The sequence below is a fragment of the Populus euphratica genome, unplaced genomic scaffold (assembly GCF_000495115.2).
Source record: "Populus euphratica unplaced genomic scaffold, PopEup_1.0 scaffold173.1, whole genome shotgun sequence".
Lineage (NCBI taxonomy): Eukaryota > Viridiplantae > Streptophyta > Magnoliopsida > Malpighiales > Salicaceae > Populus > Populus euphratica.
Genome location: NW_011499951.1, coordinates 673087 through 694251, shown reverse-complemented (window position 1 = coordinate 694251; position 21165 = coordinate 673087). Strand labels below are relative to the sequence as shown.

The following is a 21165-nucleotide window of genomic DNA, read 5'->3' as shown; positions in this document are numbered from 1 at the left end:
AGAAGTCTAAGAGTTTTATACAAAATCCCACTCATATTCTTGAGTTCTATTAGGATGAGTTAGATTCACATGAGCCTCACCGAGTATGCTTGAAGTCAATTATTCATTTTCTTATATAACTTTATATTTTGTGTGAATGTTTTTGATAAATATATTTTATAGTTTTATAGGTGATATGGACACCTTAAACTGATAATTTGATTGGAAAAACATCTCTATTATACATGGAAGGAAGTGATTTATAGTTATCAGTGGTCCCTACACACTATTTTATTATTGTTAAGGTGCATTATCCTAATCAGGTAATGCATTAGTTTGGATTGCATCAACGCATACCTAATGATGTTGACACACTTGATGACTTGCATGTTGTTAATCATCGAGGTAAACAAGAAGATGATTGGTCAGTGATTCATACACAATATATCAATTTGTGGCATGTAATAAGATATCACATATTTACAGAGTTGTATCTTCCTATTAAATTATATCTTTACATGTCTTGGTATATGAACATAACAAAGTGATTCATAACATCATTATATGAGCGTGTTATAAGAAGTCCATCTAACATTGCGCATCAACCAACACGTAATCTGGAGAATTATGAGCCTTTTACACCAAGATTTAATAGATTGGTATGTATGGATTAATTTTTTTTAACATGTAATAAAATTCTTATTTATATCTTAAAAATGATAATGTGTTTTTTTTAATATATTAGGTGAATAATTTAATACACGAGGGCCAGAGAGCTACAACCACATTTCATGACGGTACCGACAATGTTATGCATAATATTTTCAATACTTGGTTCTCATCGTGTTGTTCTTCACTTGACGAGATTGTAGAGGCTCATCATTTTGACAATATAGTAGAGGAGAATGACCATGTTCATCCATCATGATGTCATGCTCATGGTTTTGATGGTGTAAACCCATCAACATGTTAATTTTTTAGATGTTTAACCACGTAATTTAATTGATATTCTTTATTGCAATGAATTATTTTGGTGTCAAGATTAATTTTTTTAATTATAAATTTACTTACTATAGAAATTAGATGTTTATGTTGGTTATTGGCTATTATTGTTGTTTTTGTGATTATGTGAAATGTTGGCTTCAATTATTATTGTTGTTTTTGTGTCTATGTTAAATTGTGTGTTTGCTAGGTAGGGAGCTGAACTGGTTGAGACGAGAGTGGCTAGTATTTTAACGTGTATGTAGTATATGTGTCCTATAAGCTTGCCCATTTAATATATGTGCAAGTGCAACCATTATTTATGTGCTAGAGTGAGAATTATTTTTCTTAATTGTATTGATTTAAGAAATAAGTTTTCCCACTATGCTAATTTGGGAAAAACTCAGAAAAAAGTATTAATTAATTAAAAATAAGAAGCATGATGTTTAATTTCTTGTAGATAATCAACTCGACTAATTTTTCAAACACGTGACTTAGGTCATAAGGCTAGAATTATCTCTTGAAAGGTAAATCTGCAAAAATAATAAAGTCAAATTTTCATTCAACTAAATATTGATGGGTAAAATTAAAAACAAAAAACAAATTCAAGAAAAAAATTAAAACAAAACAAATAGCAATAAAAAATAGGAATTGAATTTAACAAAAAAAAATACTTAATGTTAAATGATGAAATTTTAAAAAAAATCAATTAAGAAAATTATTATGATGAAATTTAAAAAAAAAATCAATTAAGAAAATTATACAAATAAAAAATAGCAATCAAAAAAATAAAATGCAAAATTAATATAAGAAATAAATAAAACCAAATATTGATAGAGAAAATTAAAAAATAAAATTAATCAAAAGAATGAAAAAAATAAAATGTCAGACCACTTTTATGTTTTTTAGAGTAGTGCGAATCCTAAGTAGATGAAAGAGAAAAGAGAGACTACCTTATTATGAAACTTGTGTCGAGACGAATCAAACTCATTGATGAATAGTTATGTTCAGCCACCAAAATAAACCTCACGCATCACTTGTTTGTGGTGGATAATCCTCACACGCTAGCGTATACACGCACCAACCAAGTTACCTTGCCTGTTTACCATAATCCACCATATTTGTTTGGGCTTCAATTTTGGTCCCTCTTAATTGCTTAACATAAATATAATCTATTTTATTTTATCAAACCGTACACTAAGATTTATCCCTGGCATTGTAAGAACCTATATCTAGACATTTAAAATAAACTAGCAAGTCAAATATCAAGCAAAGTTAATTTGAAAGATCAAATTAGAAGGAAAAAAAATGGAGTGATTGGCAAAAAAAAAAATTTGCTTGACCATGCAAATTAGTCCTTGATGTTAGCAAAATAAGGGACTTAGTTTTTGTTTAAGCTTCAAAATTGGTCCATAAAGTTCCAATTTTTATAAATTAATAATTAAATTTTATTTTACTAAACTGAGTGAAAACATATCCCTCTAGTTCTGCAAGGCACCTAGAATTCCAATAACTAGAAAATTCTTTTTCTAATTCACTCAAAAAAAAATGATTATTGTCAATCCTAAAAACTTAATTTTCAATATCGAAATATATGGAATAACAGTATTTTTTATTATCCGTACCTAAAACTAAAAAAGTGTCATCCACGTTTAAATTCTGAATGTCCTTAATACTGACTAAATGATCAACATTATTATTGTCACTATGACTCAAATTATAGGTGTTTTTTTCGGAATCATTTAAAATCAGGTTTTCATTTACACTAGTATTTTCAAGAGGACCAAGATTATCCATTGATTTACTTAGCTTGCACTTGTATTCTAACTCTATATTAGATAACATCGAATGGAATCAATATTTTTCCATATGCAAGCATAAAAACAAATTACTATAACCAATTTTTAAAAAATAGTATTAAAAAATAAAAATAAATTAAGATATCAAAGTAAACGGGCATAGTTAGTTGTGTCCTTAATTTTTTTTAATTTAATTTATTTTAAGTGTTGAATAATTATTATTATTCTTTTAAATAATCACATGATATATTTTTATTATTTTTTAAAATTTCAAATTAATTTTGTAAAAAAGATATTATTAACAAAAGGAAGAAATTACGAGTTGTTGCAAGTATTATACTTGCATTTTAAATTTTATTATGTTTTGATACAATCTGAATTTTTATCCATTCAATCTCGTTCTTTATAAAACATTAGGATTTTTTTTTTCTCATTCTTATGATGTGCCCCGCCACGTTGATTGTTTCCTCGACTGCCCAATTGCATTTGTTATTTGAGAGTAGGAGTCTAATTCCAAGAATGTCAAGCATGCCGGCAGGATAGTATATGATGATGTCAAAACAATGTTGTCGGACTATGAATGATCCTAGACTTTTCGAGATTTGAGACAAATACTGTCTTGACAAATAGGGCAAATGGATATTGGCCAAGTAAAATTGTGTAGTTGTGGACTTAAAAAGTTCCAATTCGGTCATCATTCACTAAAAATATCTACAGCTTCGAAAATAAAATTGAATATATTTAATGTTGTGGTAGTTTTTATAGTTATAATTTAAAATAAATTATTTTATAAAAAATATTTTTAGTTGGAGTTAATTTGATATTTATATATATTTAATAAAAATTATAGTTGAAATTGAAATTAAATAAAAAAAAATTTAATATGTTATATGATATATATTAATATTGATGGTTTTTAATTTAAATATTATAGATTTAATTATTGCTATTATATCATAAAATAAATAATACTTGATATAAAAAAATTTATTATTTCATTAAATTATCTATAATTTCATCATATACAAAAATTATCTGACAAGAACTACAGTTTTCATAATTTTTTGAGGGTATAACAAAATCAGGTAAAATATCATTAGGAATAAAATTAGAATTACAATCAAATTCTACAAAGACTATGTCATTATGCAATCTCCTTCTAATTTATACAATGTCGTTAAATAATATTAAACAAAATAAATTTTAAAAAAATAGATTTTTTACTATTCACATAAACATATAAGTGAATAAATTCACTATACTGTTCACATGAATAGTATAAATGAAAATAACTAGCTGTTCACATGAATAGTATAAATGAAAATAGTTACTATCAACGTGTTAACAAATAAATATGTAGAGTGAATTAATTCACTATGCACTGTTACTTTAACAAAAGTGAACAATGTCGGCAAAGCAGGTATAACTTGCTTCTCCCCGACTTGCTTTTTTGTGTGATTTTTAATGGGTTACATGAGCTAAAAATACTAATTTCTTTTTTTTTTTAGATTAACGTGGGTGTCTGAGCCAGTTTGCGTGCACCACGACTAATCCTATGGGCCCTGAAATTAACGATCATGTAAGCCTCCAGTGGCCATCATATGAGCAACCAAGGACTCGAACCTGAGACCACAGAGGGAGCAAACCCCTTAGTCCCAAGTCTTTACCACTTGACCACCACCTAAATGGTTAAAAAATACTAATTTCTACTTTAACTAAACAGCATAAAATTGTGGTTTCTTCATAACATAAATGTTGTCACGTAAACAAACACAACTGTGGGCAGATGTGGTTGAGACATCAGAAGTGACAATTTGTTCATTTATAGAAAACACTAGATGGACGGAGTCCAATGATGCAAATACCTAATTAAAGTTTTTTTTTAAAAGAGATCTAAGTTGCTTTGTTTGACTAAGTTTAATAAGTTTGATTAATTTAAATAATATAAATAAAAAAATCAATAATAAAAAAATAGAAAACCTGACTTGGGTATATCCCGCTTAACATGTTAAATTTGTGATCTAGTTATGATATTAGAATAACTTTGTCAGAAGTAAATTAAATAAAATTATAAAGTTTAATTTTCAAATAATTTAATGTTGAAGAGCAAAATTAAAAATGATAGTTTAAAAAAAATAAAAAAGACATGAATCAAACTAGGTTAACTCAGTAACTCGGGATTATGGACAATAACGTAATAGAAAGAAAAGTAAAAAAAATAAAATCACAAAGACCAATTCCTAACAAACAAGATAAAATTAAAAAAATTATTTAAAAAAATTAAATATTGAAGAATCTTATTTGATAACAAAGTAAAAATTAAATGAAAACTTGATCACTTTATATAAATAAAAATAAAAATAATTTAAAATTAAATTTCTAGCAAATAAAATGTTGATGAATGAAATTGAAGAAAAAATATAATTAAAAAAAGGTCAAGAAAACTTGATCCGAGCCTATCGAGATTAGCATACAAAATTTATAATTTGGTTGTGATATCAAGGTAACTTTGTCAAAAGTAAATTGAATAAAATTATGAAACTTAATTATTAAATAATTTAATATTAAAAGACAAAACTAAAAAAATAATAATTAAAATAAAAAATACATCTTAAACCAGGTTAACTTGCTAATCCAATTACAGTGAACATGATTTTTATAGATGTTTTTTTATTAATTTACTTATGCATTGCTAGTTAAAGTGATAAAAGCAATGCAATGGAAGATTAGAATTAAGACCTATTGTATTCTACTTTCATAAGATGACACTAATATCATAATAAATCCTGCCATTTAGTTTTATTTTTTATGGTTTCTAAATTTAAAAAGTAGTAAAATTCATTGAAATTAATTTATTTAGTGGGCATTTAGTCATCAAGTTAATAAGATTCACATCCATGTGAGGGTGGATAAAGAGCCTAAAAAGTAGAGGAATTGTCTAGCAATACAGATTTTCTTATTGATGAGCAAGAATTTTAAATCAGTTTAATAATAGTTGGTGTTTTGTGGTTTTTTTTAAAAAAAGTAAAAGACAAAAAAGGCTCGCCTTCATTCACTGCCCAATGCTAGAAGCTTTTTGTTCTTTAATATCCCCGTGTAAAAAAACTAGATGAGAATTTTGTTTATTTTTATATTTTAAAAATATTTTTTAATATATCTATATATATATAAATTAAAATCAAATTAATACACTCTAAATCACTCTCAAAATCTGGTTTATTTTAGATGCTTAGTCGCCATGGCTTCAAACTTCAACGACTAAACAAGTTGTGAGACTTCAAAAAAGAAAAGCAACATTAGATACGCCACCAGCGGTTTCAGTCCAAGGGAGATTCAAGGCCAGTTTGCCGTTATCCAGCCACTCAAAAGCCGCCTCAGTCCCATTCAAGAAACCCTTCTTTGGAGATGCATTTGAATAAGATAAGAAACTCCCTCCGCCTTTAACCTCCATCTTTACACAAGTCTCCGCTTCAGAATCGAAATACTCCACTTCTTGAATTGTGCCGCCGCTATTAAACATGTTGGCCAGCCCAACAGGAGCAAAACTGATACTGGTGCCGCCTAGCTTCTTGATGGGCACAAAGCTGAAGATCTCAAATGTAGATGGTTGGATGGTAATTTGAACTGCGTCAGATTCTGGCGAAACAAGTAGCAGCTCCTCTGCCTGGTTGAGATAGACGATGAACTCGTCAGCCTCACTCATTTGAGCAGCCTCTTTCTTCTGGTCCCATTCAATGTCGGTAACATGAACAGAAACAGACAGTGGCTTGTAGCATTCTGAGTAGCCCTTGATCCTTTGCTCCTTGGGGTCCCATCCAGCTCCTTGGCAGTTGAAAGCTCCAATCACACCTCCATACTGCGAGGTCCGACATGCCATTTTAGTTCCTTTTGATTCATCAATAACCTTATCCTTAATAAACAATTTGGCGAACACCATATAAAGAAATATCGCTGTTTATTTGAGACATGTTGGATATGGAAACATGTTAAAATAATTGTTTATAAATGGAAACCAAAAAAAAGTTGTTTTCAGGTGTAAATGTATTGTAATTAAGGTGTTTATTTTTCATAGAAATAATATATCGAATATACAACTAAAACTCTAAAGGAATAAGTAGAGAAAGCAAATAAAAGAAAGTGTATTTATATTTTTATGTTCTATATGTAGTAACAAATTTATTAGATTTGAAAAATTATAATGAAACATTATTTTTTTTAATATTAAGATCGTTAATAAAACAATTATATTTTAAATTAAACTGAATAGCTACTATTTAATTTTATTCTAAAAATTAAAAATGTCAAAATTAATTTTAAAAATTAAAGAAATAAATTCAAAAAAAATTAATCTTGTTAACATATTAAATTTCAAGTTCTATTTTTTTAGATATTATAAATATTTATAAAATAATATTAAAAAACTCACTAAAAATCAATCCATTATAACTTTTACTTAATTAATTATACAATTGAAACTCACATTTATAAACATTAGATTTTTTTAATACAAAATAAATATTTTTTATTTTTTTATTCATTTACAAACTACAAGGAAAAAAAAAAGTAGACAGCCATTATATATCCAAAATAATAAAACATTGTTTTATCCAAGTCCTTGTAGACAAAATAAATGAATACCTTGTTGAAGTTCCAAATCTTGAGAATTGTTTTCTTGTCAAATAAAGGGTTCCTGAAGAGGCAGTCCCTTGTCGGCAGGGCAAAATCTTGGCACTTGGGAATGGTACCATCAGGGTAAACAAGTTTCTTGAGGAGTTCAAAATCATGCCCGCCCACCGAGTCACTCACATATACAGGTCCTCCGCAAATAGCTCTCGATCCAGCATGAAATTTGGCGCACAGATGGTCAGATTGGAACATATCCCAGTCAGGTTGTATAATCTGACCAATCCACATGCTGTTGTAGGCGCAATGGATCATATGGACCCCTTGCAGCCAGTAAACTCCCATCGGATCTCCGTTTGGATCCTGGAACCAGAAGTCATCACCTGTAGCAAAAAGGTGTCAGGCTCCATGTTAAAAATAACAACTTTCTAGCAGATATAAAAGAACAAAGGAGATCATATGGTTAGACTTCCATGCCTACTCTTCCCATGGATATCTGCTTTGTTCCAAGGAAGAAGAAATCATTGCATTGTTGCATGCTGGAAATGAGTCCAGATCCTTTGAAATTCTTTGACAGGGAATCTGACAGGCCCTTGTAGTAGCCCTTTGCAAGCTCAACACGGCCTCCATAGTCTTCAGAAACATACTCAAGGCTCTGCATTTGCCAATTGAGACTTAGATGCACAAAACAATTAAGTCGATCTAATATAGAATATCCAAATACTCAGAAAAGAACAAAATAGATGATATCTATGAAAAGAAGCCTTACATGAATGACATCTACTTTCACTCCTGTAACGCCAGAGTCGGCAAGGTAGGAGTGCATAGAATCATAGAAATCGCCTGCTTGGTCAGGATGAACAAGACCAATACCACCTTCAACGATCTTAACCACAGCAAGATCGGCCATTGTCCCATCCAGACCAGGAGACAGTTTGCAAGAAATGATCCTTGAATTCAGATTAGTAGAATCCGGCCTGACACCACCCCAGGCACCACACAGAGCATGCCACACGTAAATATCGTCCAAACCCTTGAACTTTGTCCTCAAATCTCTCGTGAAAGCTTTCATGCCATGACTTTCAGCCTTGCAAGAACGACTTCCACTACTCCCACTGGAAGCACTCTTTTCTTCTCCACCAAAAATAACATCCAGTTCTTGTTTCAACTTTTGAATTTTTGTTTCAAAAGGAGACAAGTCAGTTACATGAGATTGGATTGCCTTATCGCGATCATTCTCAGCATGCTCGATTTCAATTGCCTTTAAGATAAGCATCTTTGGCTTCTTTGGATCAAATGAAGTAGGGTCAGGACCCAACATAGACCCTCCCTTGTACTTCCTAAACTTGTCACATTCATCAAGCCTGTGAAGCCTGGCAGTCATTTGAGTTCCACCAAGAACAAGGTTTTTAGCATCCTCGTTCGGATTCTCATCATCAGTATTGATGCTTTGCCAGCCATCATCAATGATGAGAAACCTCGGAGAGACACCACCCTCGACAAAATCATTCACACCATGCCATATACCAGCAGGCTCTACAGCTAAATAAAATGCATCCCAAGTGCACCACCCAAATTTATCAATAAGAGAAGGTGCAGCTTTCTCTTCCAAAAGCTTGAAGGTATTGAGGTGGACCCTAAGTGCACTATAAGCCTCATTCATGATATAGTAAGGATTTTCAGACACATGAACATAAGCGATAGCATCAAAAGATGATGCTGTCACCTTAGTAGAACCACTCTCAGCACAAATCATGACATGACCATCAGTTCCAGGATGGAAAGCAGACCTAAATCTCCCATCAATGACAGGTATGATTATGACATAAGACCTTATTTCAGGAACATTAAGGAGAATCCACTGGGTTTCCATTTGCAAATCAGACCCAGAGCTACCCATCCACATGGTAGACCACCAAGTTTTGAATCTAAAGACGGACAAAAATTCCCTGCTAGTAAACTTACCGATGGAGTTCATTAAGCGGTCTGACGGAGCCTCTTTGTGGAACCCAAGGAATCCGGCCTTGTGCGACAGAGCTTGGACACGTTGGAGCAGAGCAAGTGGAGCATCAGAGGATTTATAAATAGACAAAAAGGGAGCAAAAACCACGTTGCTTGGAACTTCAGAAAGCAATGGAAAACCTTTTACACTGAATTTCCCATCCAACAATTCGAAGTATTTGTCTAGACTTTCCGGTTTACAAATTCTAAGAGGCAGACTAGAAGGATCATTTGGGGGAACCATGGCAGAGGAAAACAGAGCCAAAAACAGAGAGCTAAAAGAAGAATAGAATGTTATGGAGGATAACTATGGTGAGGCTTTTATGGAGTTTTATAAGGCACTGTATATGGAAGAAAAATTGCTTAAAACTTTTGTTAATGAAATTACAAACTGTGAAAGGGTAGTATATATTCTCTAGAGTATGCATCACTTTGAGCTCTAAGCATATCACTGCACGGAATTAGAAAGTGCAATCATTATGGTTTGGTCACTCTTTCGTGCCATAACCAAATAATCTAAGGAAAAAAAAATTATGGTTTGGTCACTCTTTCGTGCCATAGGTTATTTATTTTTAGGGAATAAGAACATAGGGATGTAGCATAACTGGTTTAATTATTTATTTTTTAAAAATTATCAATTTAAATATTATCAATTTTAAGATTATTAGAGGTTTATATGGTCGTTAACCTGTAGGTCTCAAGAGATTAATCGAGATGTGCGTAAACTGACTCGAATATATATAGTTATCAAAAAAAATAAGGATTAAAATCTTTTAGTTAATATAGGTTACTAGATATAAAAAAGTCAATTTTGGCTTATTTTCAAGTTAGTAGCTGACACGTAGAAAGAAAAAAAAAAGAGACCAACACATACCAAGAAAAAAAAAATGGTAGCTTGAGCAATCTCTCTTGAAACTTTAATAAATACTTGATCCATTATTACATCGGGTTGAAGTTTTGACAAATAAATCTTATAGTTGGATTAAATATTGGAGGTGTTTATGTTAGTTTGCTCTTGATAGAATCATGACCCTTAATTTTGTGATTTTTTTAGAATTCTTTCTCTTTAATTTTGATGTAATATAAAAAATGTTGTTTTTGATAATTTATGTTATAGTTATTAGTTTTAATTGAGGAATAACATTTGTGTGCTCTTTATTATAATTAATAGTAAAGTTTTTAGGTGGACTATCATCCAATGGTTTTTCCTCACATAGGGGTTTTCCACATAAAAAAATATTGTTGTTGATTTATTGTGACCATTTGCTTAATTTGTTGATTGATTTAACCTGTTTTTAATTGCATAAAGAGGAAAAGGTATTGGAACTTGAAAGGATGATAATGGCGGTTTGCCTTTTGATCCATTACTTAATTATTCTGGAGCAGTTAATGATGATGATAATTATATTATTTCTAAGTAAGTTATTCAAGAAACTTTAGATGAGCCACAATTAAGGAGGTCCACTAGACCTCGCTAAGTCTGCACCAGATATTTTTCTTATAAGTATATGTTAGTTACTAATAAGAGAGAGCCAAAATGCTTTTGTGAAGCTATATTATATGAAAGTCATGTAAGAAAAGATGAAATACTTGCATGAGAACCACATTTTCGAGTTAGAGAAGCTTTCTAAAAAAAAAAGAGCATTCAAGAACAAACTAATTTACAGGTTGAAAATTAAAAAAAAAATGTTCATTGTTATAAAATTATATAAATCATATCTATATAAATTAGTTTGAAGGGTTTAAAGTGAAAGGAAAAGACAACTAGTTTATAAGAAAAAAAATTTGTATAGGTTAAAACTAGCTCAAAGACAGTGGTATAAAAAGTTTAATTCTTTCATAGTAAAGTATGGTTACGGTAAGGCAACTTATGATCTTAATGTGCTTATAAAAAGGTTTTATAATGGTAACTTCATTATTATCTTGCTATGTATGGATGATATGCTATTTGTTAGCCATAATGTTAAGAAAATCTAGAGTTTGAAGGGAGAGTTAAGCATGTCTTTTGCAATGAAATACTTAGAACCGGCAAAATAAATTCTTAGCATGAACATTACTCATGACATGAATAATAGGAAGATTTGACTATTTTAAGAGAGATATATTCTAAAATTACTTAAGAGATTCAACATGAGCAAGACAAAAGCTATTTGTTCTCCACTTATAAACCATTTTATGGTAAGTTTTAAATAGCGTTCTTCAAGTGACGAAGAAAGAAATGAGATGAATAAGGTTCTTTATGCATCAACAATTGGTTACCTGATGTATGTCATAGTTTATACAAGGCCAAGTATAACTCATGTTATTAGTGTGATCAAATGATTTCTTTTCAATCCTAGTAAAGAACACTAGTCAATAATGAAATGGATATTCAAGCATCTCAAATGTATTTTCATATTATGTTCTGAAAATAGTAAACATGTGCTTGATGGATACATAAATACAGATATAGTTGATAATGGTGATTCTAGAAAGTCTATATTAAGATATTTAATGACCTTTACAAGGGAGCAGTATGGCAATGAAGGTTGCAAAAATATATTGCATTATCCATTATAAATGATGAATACATTGCTATTACTGAAAAGGTTAAAAAATTACCATGAATGAAAAGGTTCTTACTTGAGCTTGACATAATATAAAAGAAATTTGTGTTGTATGGTGATAGTAAGAATACAATCCATCTTAGTAAGCATTTTCTTTTTCATTCTTAATCAAAACACATTAAGATTATATACTTTATTATGATTGCTTGCTTAGTTTGTTGATTGGTTGACCCTTATTTTAATTGCATAAAAAAATTGGAATTAATGGATTGTGAGTTTTGTTATATTGATGCCTTTTCCCAACTTAATATTTAGTTAACAATTACATAAATTAAGTTGATTTAAGCACACCTACTTAGCGAGAGGGCTATACTGTCCAAATCAGAAGATTGGACGTGTGCTACTTCTTTATTTTGCTTTTCATTTTCTTCTTTGTAAATATAAATGGTGAGATTTGAGAAAACTTTTTACATAAACATCAAAAGAGAATTTGTTCCATTCAGGCAATGGCTTTCAAATAGTTGTTAGATTCATAAACGTTTGAAGCAAGGGTGGCACCATGAATTTTTTCATGTGCTAAGCTATTAAATAAATATATAATATATAATTTTTTTAAGATCAATTATTAACTAATGTACATGAATTTGTAAAATTAATATTAAAGTTTTAATTCAAATATATTACCCAGAATATTAAAAAATAAATTTAAAAATACATAAAATTGAAATGAAAGTAAAAATAAATTTACTATTGAAGATTCATCCATAAAATTGAAATGAAAGTAAAAATAAACTTACTATTGAAGATTCATCCTTTGATGTTTTATGAAATATAATTTATTTATAATCGAATCTAAATTGATATTGTAACAACCCCTCAACCGGGATAAAAAATAATCTCATGTAAACTGGAAAACAAAATAATTAAATTTTTTCCCTCTCAATTCCTCTTTCCTTCACTTGATACTTCCTTAGATTAGTGTTTTATAAGCTGAACTTTGTAAGTTTATAAAGTTATTCTGTCACTTTTCTTATTTTTTTTCTTTGGATTTTTTTTATGTTTTCCTTTACTTTTCTTTCTTTTTCTATTATGTTTAATGGCAAATAGCTATTTTATCCTTAATGAGTTGTTTTGCTTTTATTTAACGTTTTTTTTTGTTAGCAATACCAAGTTTTGTTCATTCTAAAATTTTAACTAGATTTTATTTAATATATTTCAAGATCCCTCGTAAAATTTTAGCTCAATCTAATGTTCAGATTGAAAATTACATCCCTCGTAAAATTTTAGCTCAATCTAATTTTAGCTCAATCTAATGTTCAAATTGAAAATTATGCTTAATAACGTAAAACTGATCAAATTATGATTTTTTATTAAATTTCTAAATTTTTTCAAAAATTTCTAAATTTTAACCCATGGTAAAGCATCATATTAAAAAGCTCATACAAATTTCAAAAAAAATTATAACTCAATTAAAAATTAAAAATTTATTTTTATATAGAAATAGTTAAAAAATATTAATAAAATCTTAATATAGAAAACCGAAACGTCCGCCCCTGGTTTGAAAGAATGTAAAGTCCGAATAGAAACCCAGAGGAGAATTAAATCTATGTATGCATGGCACATGCATGCGAAGTAATTTACCAGCAATTCTTAAAGCAGTGCTGAAGGGTAAAGTAATTTGGCTTATATATACTAGCGAAAGTAGCAGCGCCTCCGAGGCTGATAGTATACAACAGATTAATCTTTGTGGATTGGACTGCTAAAAAATTATGGGGACAACTGTTTGGCATTAGAGACCTGTAAAGTTCCAGGTGAGATTACACCTTACATTATGTTTATTTGACTTGTAGGTGTAGTTTTTAAACAGGACTCATGGGCTTTGATATATAAAAATACATGATTGGTAGGTGGTAATTGATTAATGTGGAGGATGACTCGAGAGGGATCACCAATTATACGGGGTTGAAAGCTTGGTTTTTTGTAGGGGTACAGTGGCGGCGCAGTGCTTAGTTTTTTGCAGGGGTGGCGGTGGACCGGGTTAGTCTTGGATATTCTAGAAGTAAAAGAATAAATGGTTAACTTTATGACAGTGGGCTGCTAGTTTAGTTTAGCTGAGGGAGGCATAACTCGTTGACAATAGCTGGTGTTTCACTGTTCATATGAACAGTGAAACTGACATTCAACTTTTGTTTTTTGTTTTTTGTTTTTTGTTAATAGAGTGAGATGATCAGTCATTTTGGGTGTGCAGCCACCGTATATTAGAGATCATTTTGAGAGAAAATTAAACTTTTTATGAGCTTCAAGCAAGAATGGAGAGATTCATTCTTGTTTAAGTCACTATCCATCAAGATTTGAGTGTTCTCCTTGTTTAATTATCAATTGAACTTGAAGATGGTGGTCTCCAAGGAAACATGGATACATAGCAAGTTCTAGCACTAGTGTACACAAAAGACTCCTATCACAATACCATGCAGCATGAGAATTGCTCGGATCTGGAACTGACTGCAGATTCCATCATGTTTTTTTCTGACGACAGGAATATATTACATAGTTTTCAATAACATTTGTCAACTCAGAAGCAATCGAGGCATCTGAGGCCTCTTCACTATCATCACAGTGCAGCGAGCATCATGAACGCAGGAGGCACTCACGCTACCAAAAACTGCCCTGCAAGAGAAATGTGAGAACCTGTGAGCACAACTTTCTGCAGATCACTAAGTGATTTGGACAGTATGCAACCATGCGTAAACTGCGAAGTAGCTGTTGTGGAGCTTCCTATGAGCCTTTCAACAGTATTTAATGGATATCTAACAGGAGTCCGGTGGATTTGGACACTAAATTTCGTCCAAGATTTTAACAGTGGTTACAAGAGGAACGATCGAGGACATAATAACAAAACACGCATTCCCCCCATCAGATCGGATGTAGTCATAGAATTTAACAATAAAAAATAACGATTGCAAATTCGTTTTTGTTTCTTTTGCAAGGACGACGCGTCTAGCATATATCAGACAGAACGTTGAATATTTTATTAATTATATGAATGATTTTAAGTAATTAAGGAATGAATTGATTACAAGAGATTGCGAATACCGATTTACTGATGCAAATTTCTTTAGCCTTTTCGATGTCTCTTGCAGCTATCTTCTTGAAGTCCGATGAAAACGAAGAAGAAGAAAAGAATAACGAGTAAAAGACGCAGATGCTAGACACTACTATAGAAGTGGAAAGAGAAGAGGAGAAAGCTGAGAATATTTCCAGAATTAATGAAGTGGAAAACAAATAGGTACCAGGTTCAGCAAGACTGGTGACGACGGAGGTAGCGGAAGTTTTGGCATGGACAACAACGACCTTGAAAAGTGAATTGGAAGCCAGAGGGGGAGTGAAGAAGTGATCAAATGTCCACTCTAAAGCGTATGTACTGTGCTGGCTATCATCAATCCCAACAACCATCACTTGCTTCTCTTCTAAGGTTGCCATTTCTGGTACTGATATTTGTCCGTCCGTCCGTCCCTCTTCTCTGTTTATATCGAGAATTAAGTTGCAGATCTATAGTTGATTTCTCTTGGATTGCTGATTTACGGCAACCTTCAGAAAATCCCAAGTAGAGATGATTTACAATTAGTGATTTACTATGAGCATTCTAGGAGGGACACGAGCTAGGTCAAAACCATGATTGGAACGGATGACAGAACCAACCATGCTGTCCGTTGCCTATAACCCATTTAGCTCCATGCTTCACTAGTTCCCAGCTCTCATTTTGTTTCTTTCCAAATGGTTGATGCCCTATTGCTATTATGTCCCAAATCCACTCCGATCGGCGAGCGAATATGAGTTTTGTGTGATTATATATGAAATTCGTTTTCGCAGATGAGTACCATCCAATCCATGAAGCTGGATCTATCGAGGAGACGATATCGTTTGAAGTACGCAACGACCACAGGAGATATTATCCAAAATTGAAGTTGAAAGACTCGGCGGGAAGATAGATATCAAAGATTTTTGCCATTAACGTGAGAGATTGTTTATTAATAAAACTCGAATAAGTCAAAGATTCAACCAATATCGGTGTGTGCCTATGTATTTATTTGTCTATATAATATCAAAGATTTTTGCCATTAACGTGGATTTCCTATTTTGAAGGTCTCGTGCCATGTTTGCAAATTTTTTTGTGTTTGATTGAGAATATAATTTCTTGTTAAAAATTCATATTCTATTATAAACAATAAAAATTTAAGGAAATAAACAAGAAATGTTATCAGTAAAAGTTATTTATAACTTAGTCTATGTAATTTATTATAATTAAATTAGTTTTATTTTAATAGTATCAAGAAATAATTAAATTGTACCTTGACCAATGTGATTATCCTTAATTAAATTATACATTAACTAATTTTGATCATTCATATTATCATATTCCTAATCATGTTTTCTCCCATACAGACTCCCATTTTCTTTTCTTTTTTTCTTATCTACTTCTTTAAAAATAAACAAAAAAAATAAAAAAGCGTATGAAATTGATGAAAGAACCAGTGCATATAGATTTAAAATATCAGGATTTAAATTAAAAAAAAAATTGAAATCGTGAATTAATATTAGTTTAATCAAACTATAGGTACTATACAGTTAACTCCATTAGTAATATTAACTATAGATCTCAAGTTTTCTTTTAAAAGTAGTTTTATATTTTAATTTCTTATGATTATCGTATTGTTATACCCGTATTTCAATTTCACGTTTGTTTCCAATTTATTTTACATTCTAGTTTATGTATTAATTCTTGATATTCATTGTTGAATTTGACTGTGTATATATATTTTTATGTAAATAGTTAGCTCAAAATGTTGTTTGCCTCTTTTAAAGAGTAATTCTAGCTTCTTTCATATTTTAGATGTTGATTGTTTTCCATAGCAAGAAATCTTTTATTAGAAAAACTTTAAAAATATTTATCATTGCATTTTACGCCTTTTTACTGTAATAAACTAAAATAAATTTATCATTGAAGAACTTAGTTAATAGTTTAATTCTTAGAGTGAAGTTATATATATACATATACACCGCCGCTCCCTCTTCTTTATATTTAAAATTCAATATCATAAATGCATATAGGTATATGTAAATTACAAGTTAGCGTTTCACTTAAATAGGTCTTGTATTATTGAATTTATCTATGTATTGTTTATAATTTTCTATGTTTGATATGTGTGTGTGTTTCACTTAAATGAGTCTTGTATTATTGAGTTTATCTATATATTGTTTATAATTTTCATATATATATATATATATATATATATATATATGATTCTAATGAAGAAATAAACATATAATAACGTGTTTCTAGAATTCTCTATGGAAAAAAAAACCAAAACAAATAGCATTATATTTGATAGAATTATTTATGTGAAAGTGAAGTAATGTCTAATCCCATGAATTCATTATAGTCTTTCAAAAAACACCTTGTTGTACAATCTTGTAAATATAAATGGAAATTTAATTTGAACTTGATAAATACCAATTTGATTGAATAGGGAATACACATATGTGTGTTTACCATTTTATTTTTTGTTAATTCATAAATAATAGTTAAATAATAGATACTCAAAACTCAAATGATAATTTATGAATATCTAATTTTTTTATTCAATAGATAATGAATAGGGTATGAATATCAAAAAATTCAACTTATGGGTATCCTTACCTCACGTACTTGTAAGCCCATTCTCATCTATAAACCAAAAGGAAAAGGTAAACTTAAGTTCCCTGATATTAACAAATCATTTGTTTAATTAGTACCATATTCATTGGCCATTTAGTTTACAAATGTTATATAGAGACTATGTTTGATAGTACGAGAGTTGGTATGTTTCCTTCAAACCATCAAAATTAATTGTTTGGTTCCAACTAAAACACAATTTTAGAGTGTATGACCCATTAAAAACTAAGGTCTAACCACAGTTTCACATGAAGTATCTTACTTCAGTTTTTTCTAAGGTCATACCTCATTTGCTCCTCTCTCCTCCAACAACTTTTGGAAAAAAGAGTGAAAGAACTATTGTGATAGGAGACAAAACAAATATCCTTATATTCTTCCCAATAACCCTCGTTTTCTCTATTGTATCTATTTGAAGTCCTAAGGCTATAAAATATGTCTGCCGTGTTTCTTCTTCTTTAATGTGTAGAATGAAATCTTACAACCAGACCTCAGTTTATTCTCTATCAACCAAAAACTTTGGAAAGAGAAAAAAAAAGAGTGAGAAAGAGCTGTTGTTAAAAAACTAGATCAAATTACCCTCATTTTTTTCCATTAGATTTGCTTCTGTTTTCTTTTTTCTCTTGTGTTAGACAAACCTATCATTTTCATTGTCATTTATGTCAATAGATCTTAGTAAGTAAATATTGTGAAGTAATATTTCCCTTTTTTATTTCACTTATCTCAGATGTTTAGTTATTGTTTCTCATGCTAAACTTATCATCTTCTTCTTAACAATTTCTTCACAATAAAAATCAAAGATCTGTCATTTTTTTTATCTCTTTAAAGTCAACAATAAAAATTTATTATATTTTTTGGTTTTTATGCATGTGTATTGGTTACATTGTATTTATCCTTTAAACTTTTAATTTATATGATTGCATAAACGAAAGTTGCTTTATTTTTTTCTATGGTAAATTAGAAGAAGAAGAGCCTAAATAGTGAAAAGAAATAATAGATAAGGGATTGTCAGACAAATGATCAATTTTTTTCTTCATGGATCCTTAATTCATAGTTATATTTTTTAATGAATTCAATCATATGGTGTTCTTGATTGCTTAGTTTACTTTAGGTTTTTAGGCTGGTTTACCTTAGATCTCATTCTCTAATAATGATGTTCTTTCTTTTTATTTGCTAAAGCTAGATGTAGTTATTGGTTGTTTCAATCTCAAATGTTTTTCTAATGGTAATTTCATATGACATTCCCTTGCTTGTTATAGGCTTATTTCATGCTCATTGGAGGAACTATATGTTCATTACTAGTGTTTCTCCTCTCTTTTTTTGGCTTAGATTGCAATATAATTGGTTGTCTTTAGTTTACTATTTTTTCAATCTATTGTACTAATTTGTGTGAGTCTTTCCTCTATTTATTATGTTATTATGTCTTTTAATGATTTGATAATATTGAACTACATCTTCTCTATTAACAACCTTAATTATATTTAACAAGAATTGAATTCTTGTATTATGAAGTAAAAAACTAATGAAACTAGGATCAAGAAGAAAATAAGCTACTATAATACATTATTTAATTCTTAATACTTTTTATTTACTTTGAAATTATTAAGTAAACCAACACAACATTCATTATTATTCCATTGTTGTATAAATAGTTTTTTTATTCATATTATTTCTCTCTTTATTAAGCATTGTATTCAAAAACAAAACTATTGTCAATAGTAATATGTACTTCACAAAGTCTAAATTATACAATACAATCAAACATTGTTTACTCTTGTACTTAATGATTAGTTTACACTTACAACATTAAATGTTTAATTGTATGTTTAAAAGTAGCTTATCAAACAAAGTAATGAAAGGTTCTTGAAGTCAAGATAAAGCTTCTTAGAAGAAAAATGTTACATATTTTCTATTATATTTGCATCAAAACTATTAAGAAATGCATGATACCAAATACTTATGTTGACAAAGTTGGATGAAAATTTATGATAACTACCTTTAAAAAGTAGACTGAGCATGCTTTCACCGAATCACAAATATAGAAAAAATGGGATGGAATAAAAAAGTATTGGAGGATATGAAAAAAATTAATATCTAAAACTAGAGTTTGGATTAGAGAATTTAGAGTCTATTTTTGCAACTAATGAGTGGTGGAAAAGAAAAATCTAGGTCAATTGTTAGTAACTTCATCTTTTCAATTTCATTTGTTGTGTTAAAGTATTTCATTAATACATTAAGTTTCATTAATTATATTTAATTTTTCTTACTTAAAAAATAAGAGCAAGAAATTTTAGGTATGTTATTATTAAGTCATCATTGTATGCAAAATATGACATAATGTTTAGTAACATTATGGCTGCTAAACATTTTGTTTGGGCTCCTTCTCAATGAATGTTGTCTGATTAAGATGATGGGGATGATGGATTTTGGAGCACTAATAATAATGATCTCAATCTAGATAAAGAAGTAGTGATTTGGAGGAGAATAATATTTCTAATTTTATTGATGATGTGAGTAACATGATAGCTTGTTTTAATGTTGCAAATAGTCGTAACAACCATAGTATTGGTAGGAGAAGAGAAACACAATATCTTACACCTCAAGGTGGAAAATAAAGGGTTTTGAAATGGAAGCACAATTATTTTTATGTTAGGAACAACTAGTTGATAACGTTTCAACAAAAAATGATTGCACATCCACTTTTAAGGATAAGAAAAGGGTATAGCATCAAAGAGGTGATGAAAGAGGTTCACTTCATGGATGAAGTACATTTTAATAGTGAATTGCACATTTTTTTCTTCTAATTTTATTTGTAGAAGAAGCAAAAAGAAGATATAAGCATCAAAGGAAGATATTGATAAAAAGTTCTCTTAACTAAAATGAATTTTTGAATGAAAATCAAAGAGTTAGACCAAAAGGTGCAGTTTTGTCTTTTTAACTTACTTATGTCATTGTATCTTTCTTAGATGATGTTAGAACTGACTTTTATTATATAATATAAGTTGTTTCTATATACATAAATTTCTCATTTGCTTGTCCAATGTGTTCTAACTGTGATATTTGAATAATCTATTTGTGCAATAAGTGATTACAATATCTTTACTATGCTAATAACATTAGGTATTAATGTATGTTTGATATGCTTTATAAACCATATCTTAATGTTAATTCTTTTATAAAAAAAATACTTTGAATAAAACATAGTGTTGTTGTTTACTGTATACTTATAATAAGAGAGTCATGGATGGCATGGATCATAGTGATCGCATTGCATTGTAAATGTATTGTAGCTATTGAGTTAATTTTTCTTTGTTATAATTAAGTCAATATTTCATTGTCTGCACTGCAATTTTAATTTTTTTAATGTTATTGTTGTAACATTAATGTAATTATCTTATTATTGTGTGTATATAAGAACTTGATTACCTAACATTCTAATAATTAAAACTGTAGAATTTTTAGTGTTATTGCATTTGAGGAGTATTCGAGAAGACCTTTAGGTAAAAATAGTAAACTTTAAAAGTTA

The 21165-nt window shown here is 29.7% G+C and overlaps 1 protein-coding gene across 1 annotated transcript; it reads right to left on the bottom strand.

Moving 5' to 3' along the window:
- Positions 1-5942: 5942 nt before the first annotated feature.
- On the bottom strand, positions 5943-9763 carry LOC105138004 (stachyose synthase). The gene is made up of 4 exons (XM_011043977.1): positions 8152-9763; positions 7860-8037; positions 7398-7765; positions 5943-6615 (listed from the first exon to the last, which is right to left on the bottom strand). Exons 1-4 carry the CDS (start codon positions 9625-9627, stop codon positions 6037-6039), a joined length of 2601 nt encoding a protein of 866 aa, XP_011042279.1. The 5' UTR covers positions 9628-9763; the 3' UTR covers positions 5943-6036.
- Between the last annotated feature and the right edge of the window lie 11402 nt (positions 9764-21165).

Bases quoted from the DNA above. Each gene is read 5' to 3' on its own strand.
- LOC105138004 (XM_011043977.1), bottom strand. From the start codon at position 9,627: ATGGTTCCCCCAAATGATCCTTCTAGTCTGCCTCTTAGAATTTGTAAA. The intron at 7,766-7,859 runs GCATGGAAGTCT...TTTTTGCTACAG, and splicing joins GATATCCATGGGAAGAGTAG to GTGATGACTTCTGGTTCCAG. The intron at 6,616-7,397 runs GTATTCATTTAT...CGGACCTCGCAG, and splicing joins AGATTTGGAACTTCAACAAG to TATGGAGGTGTGATTGGAGC.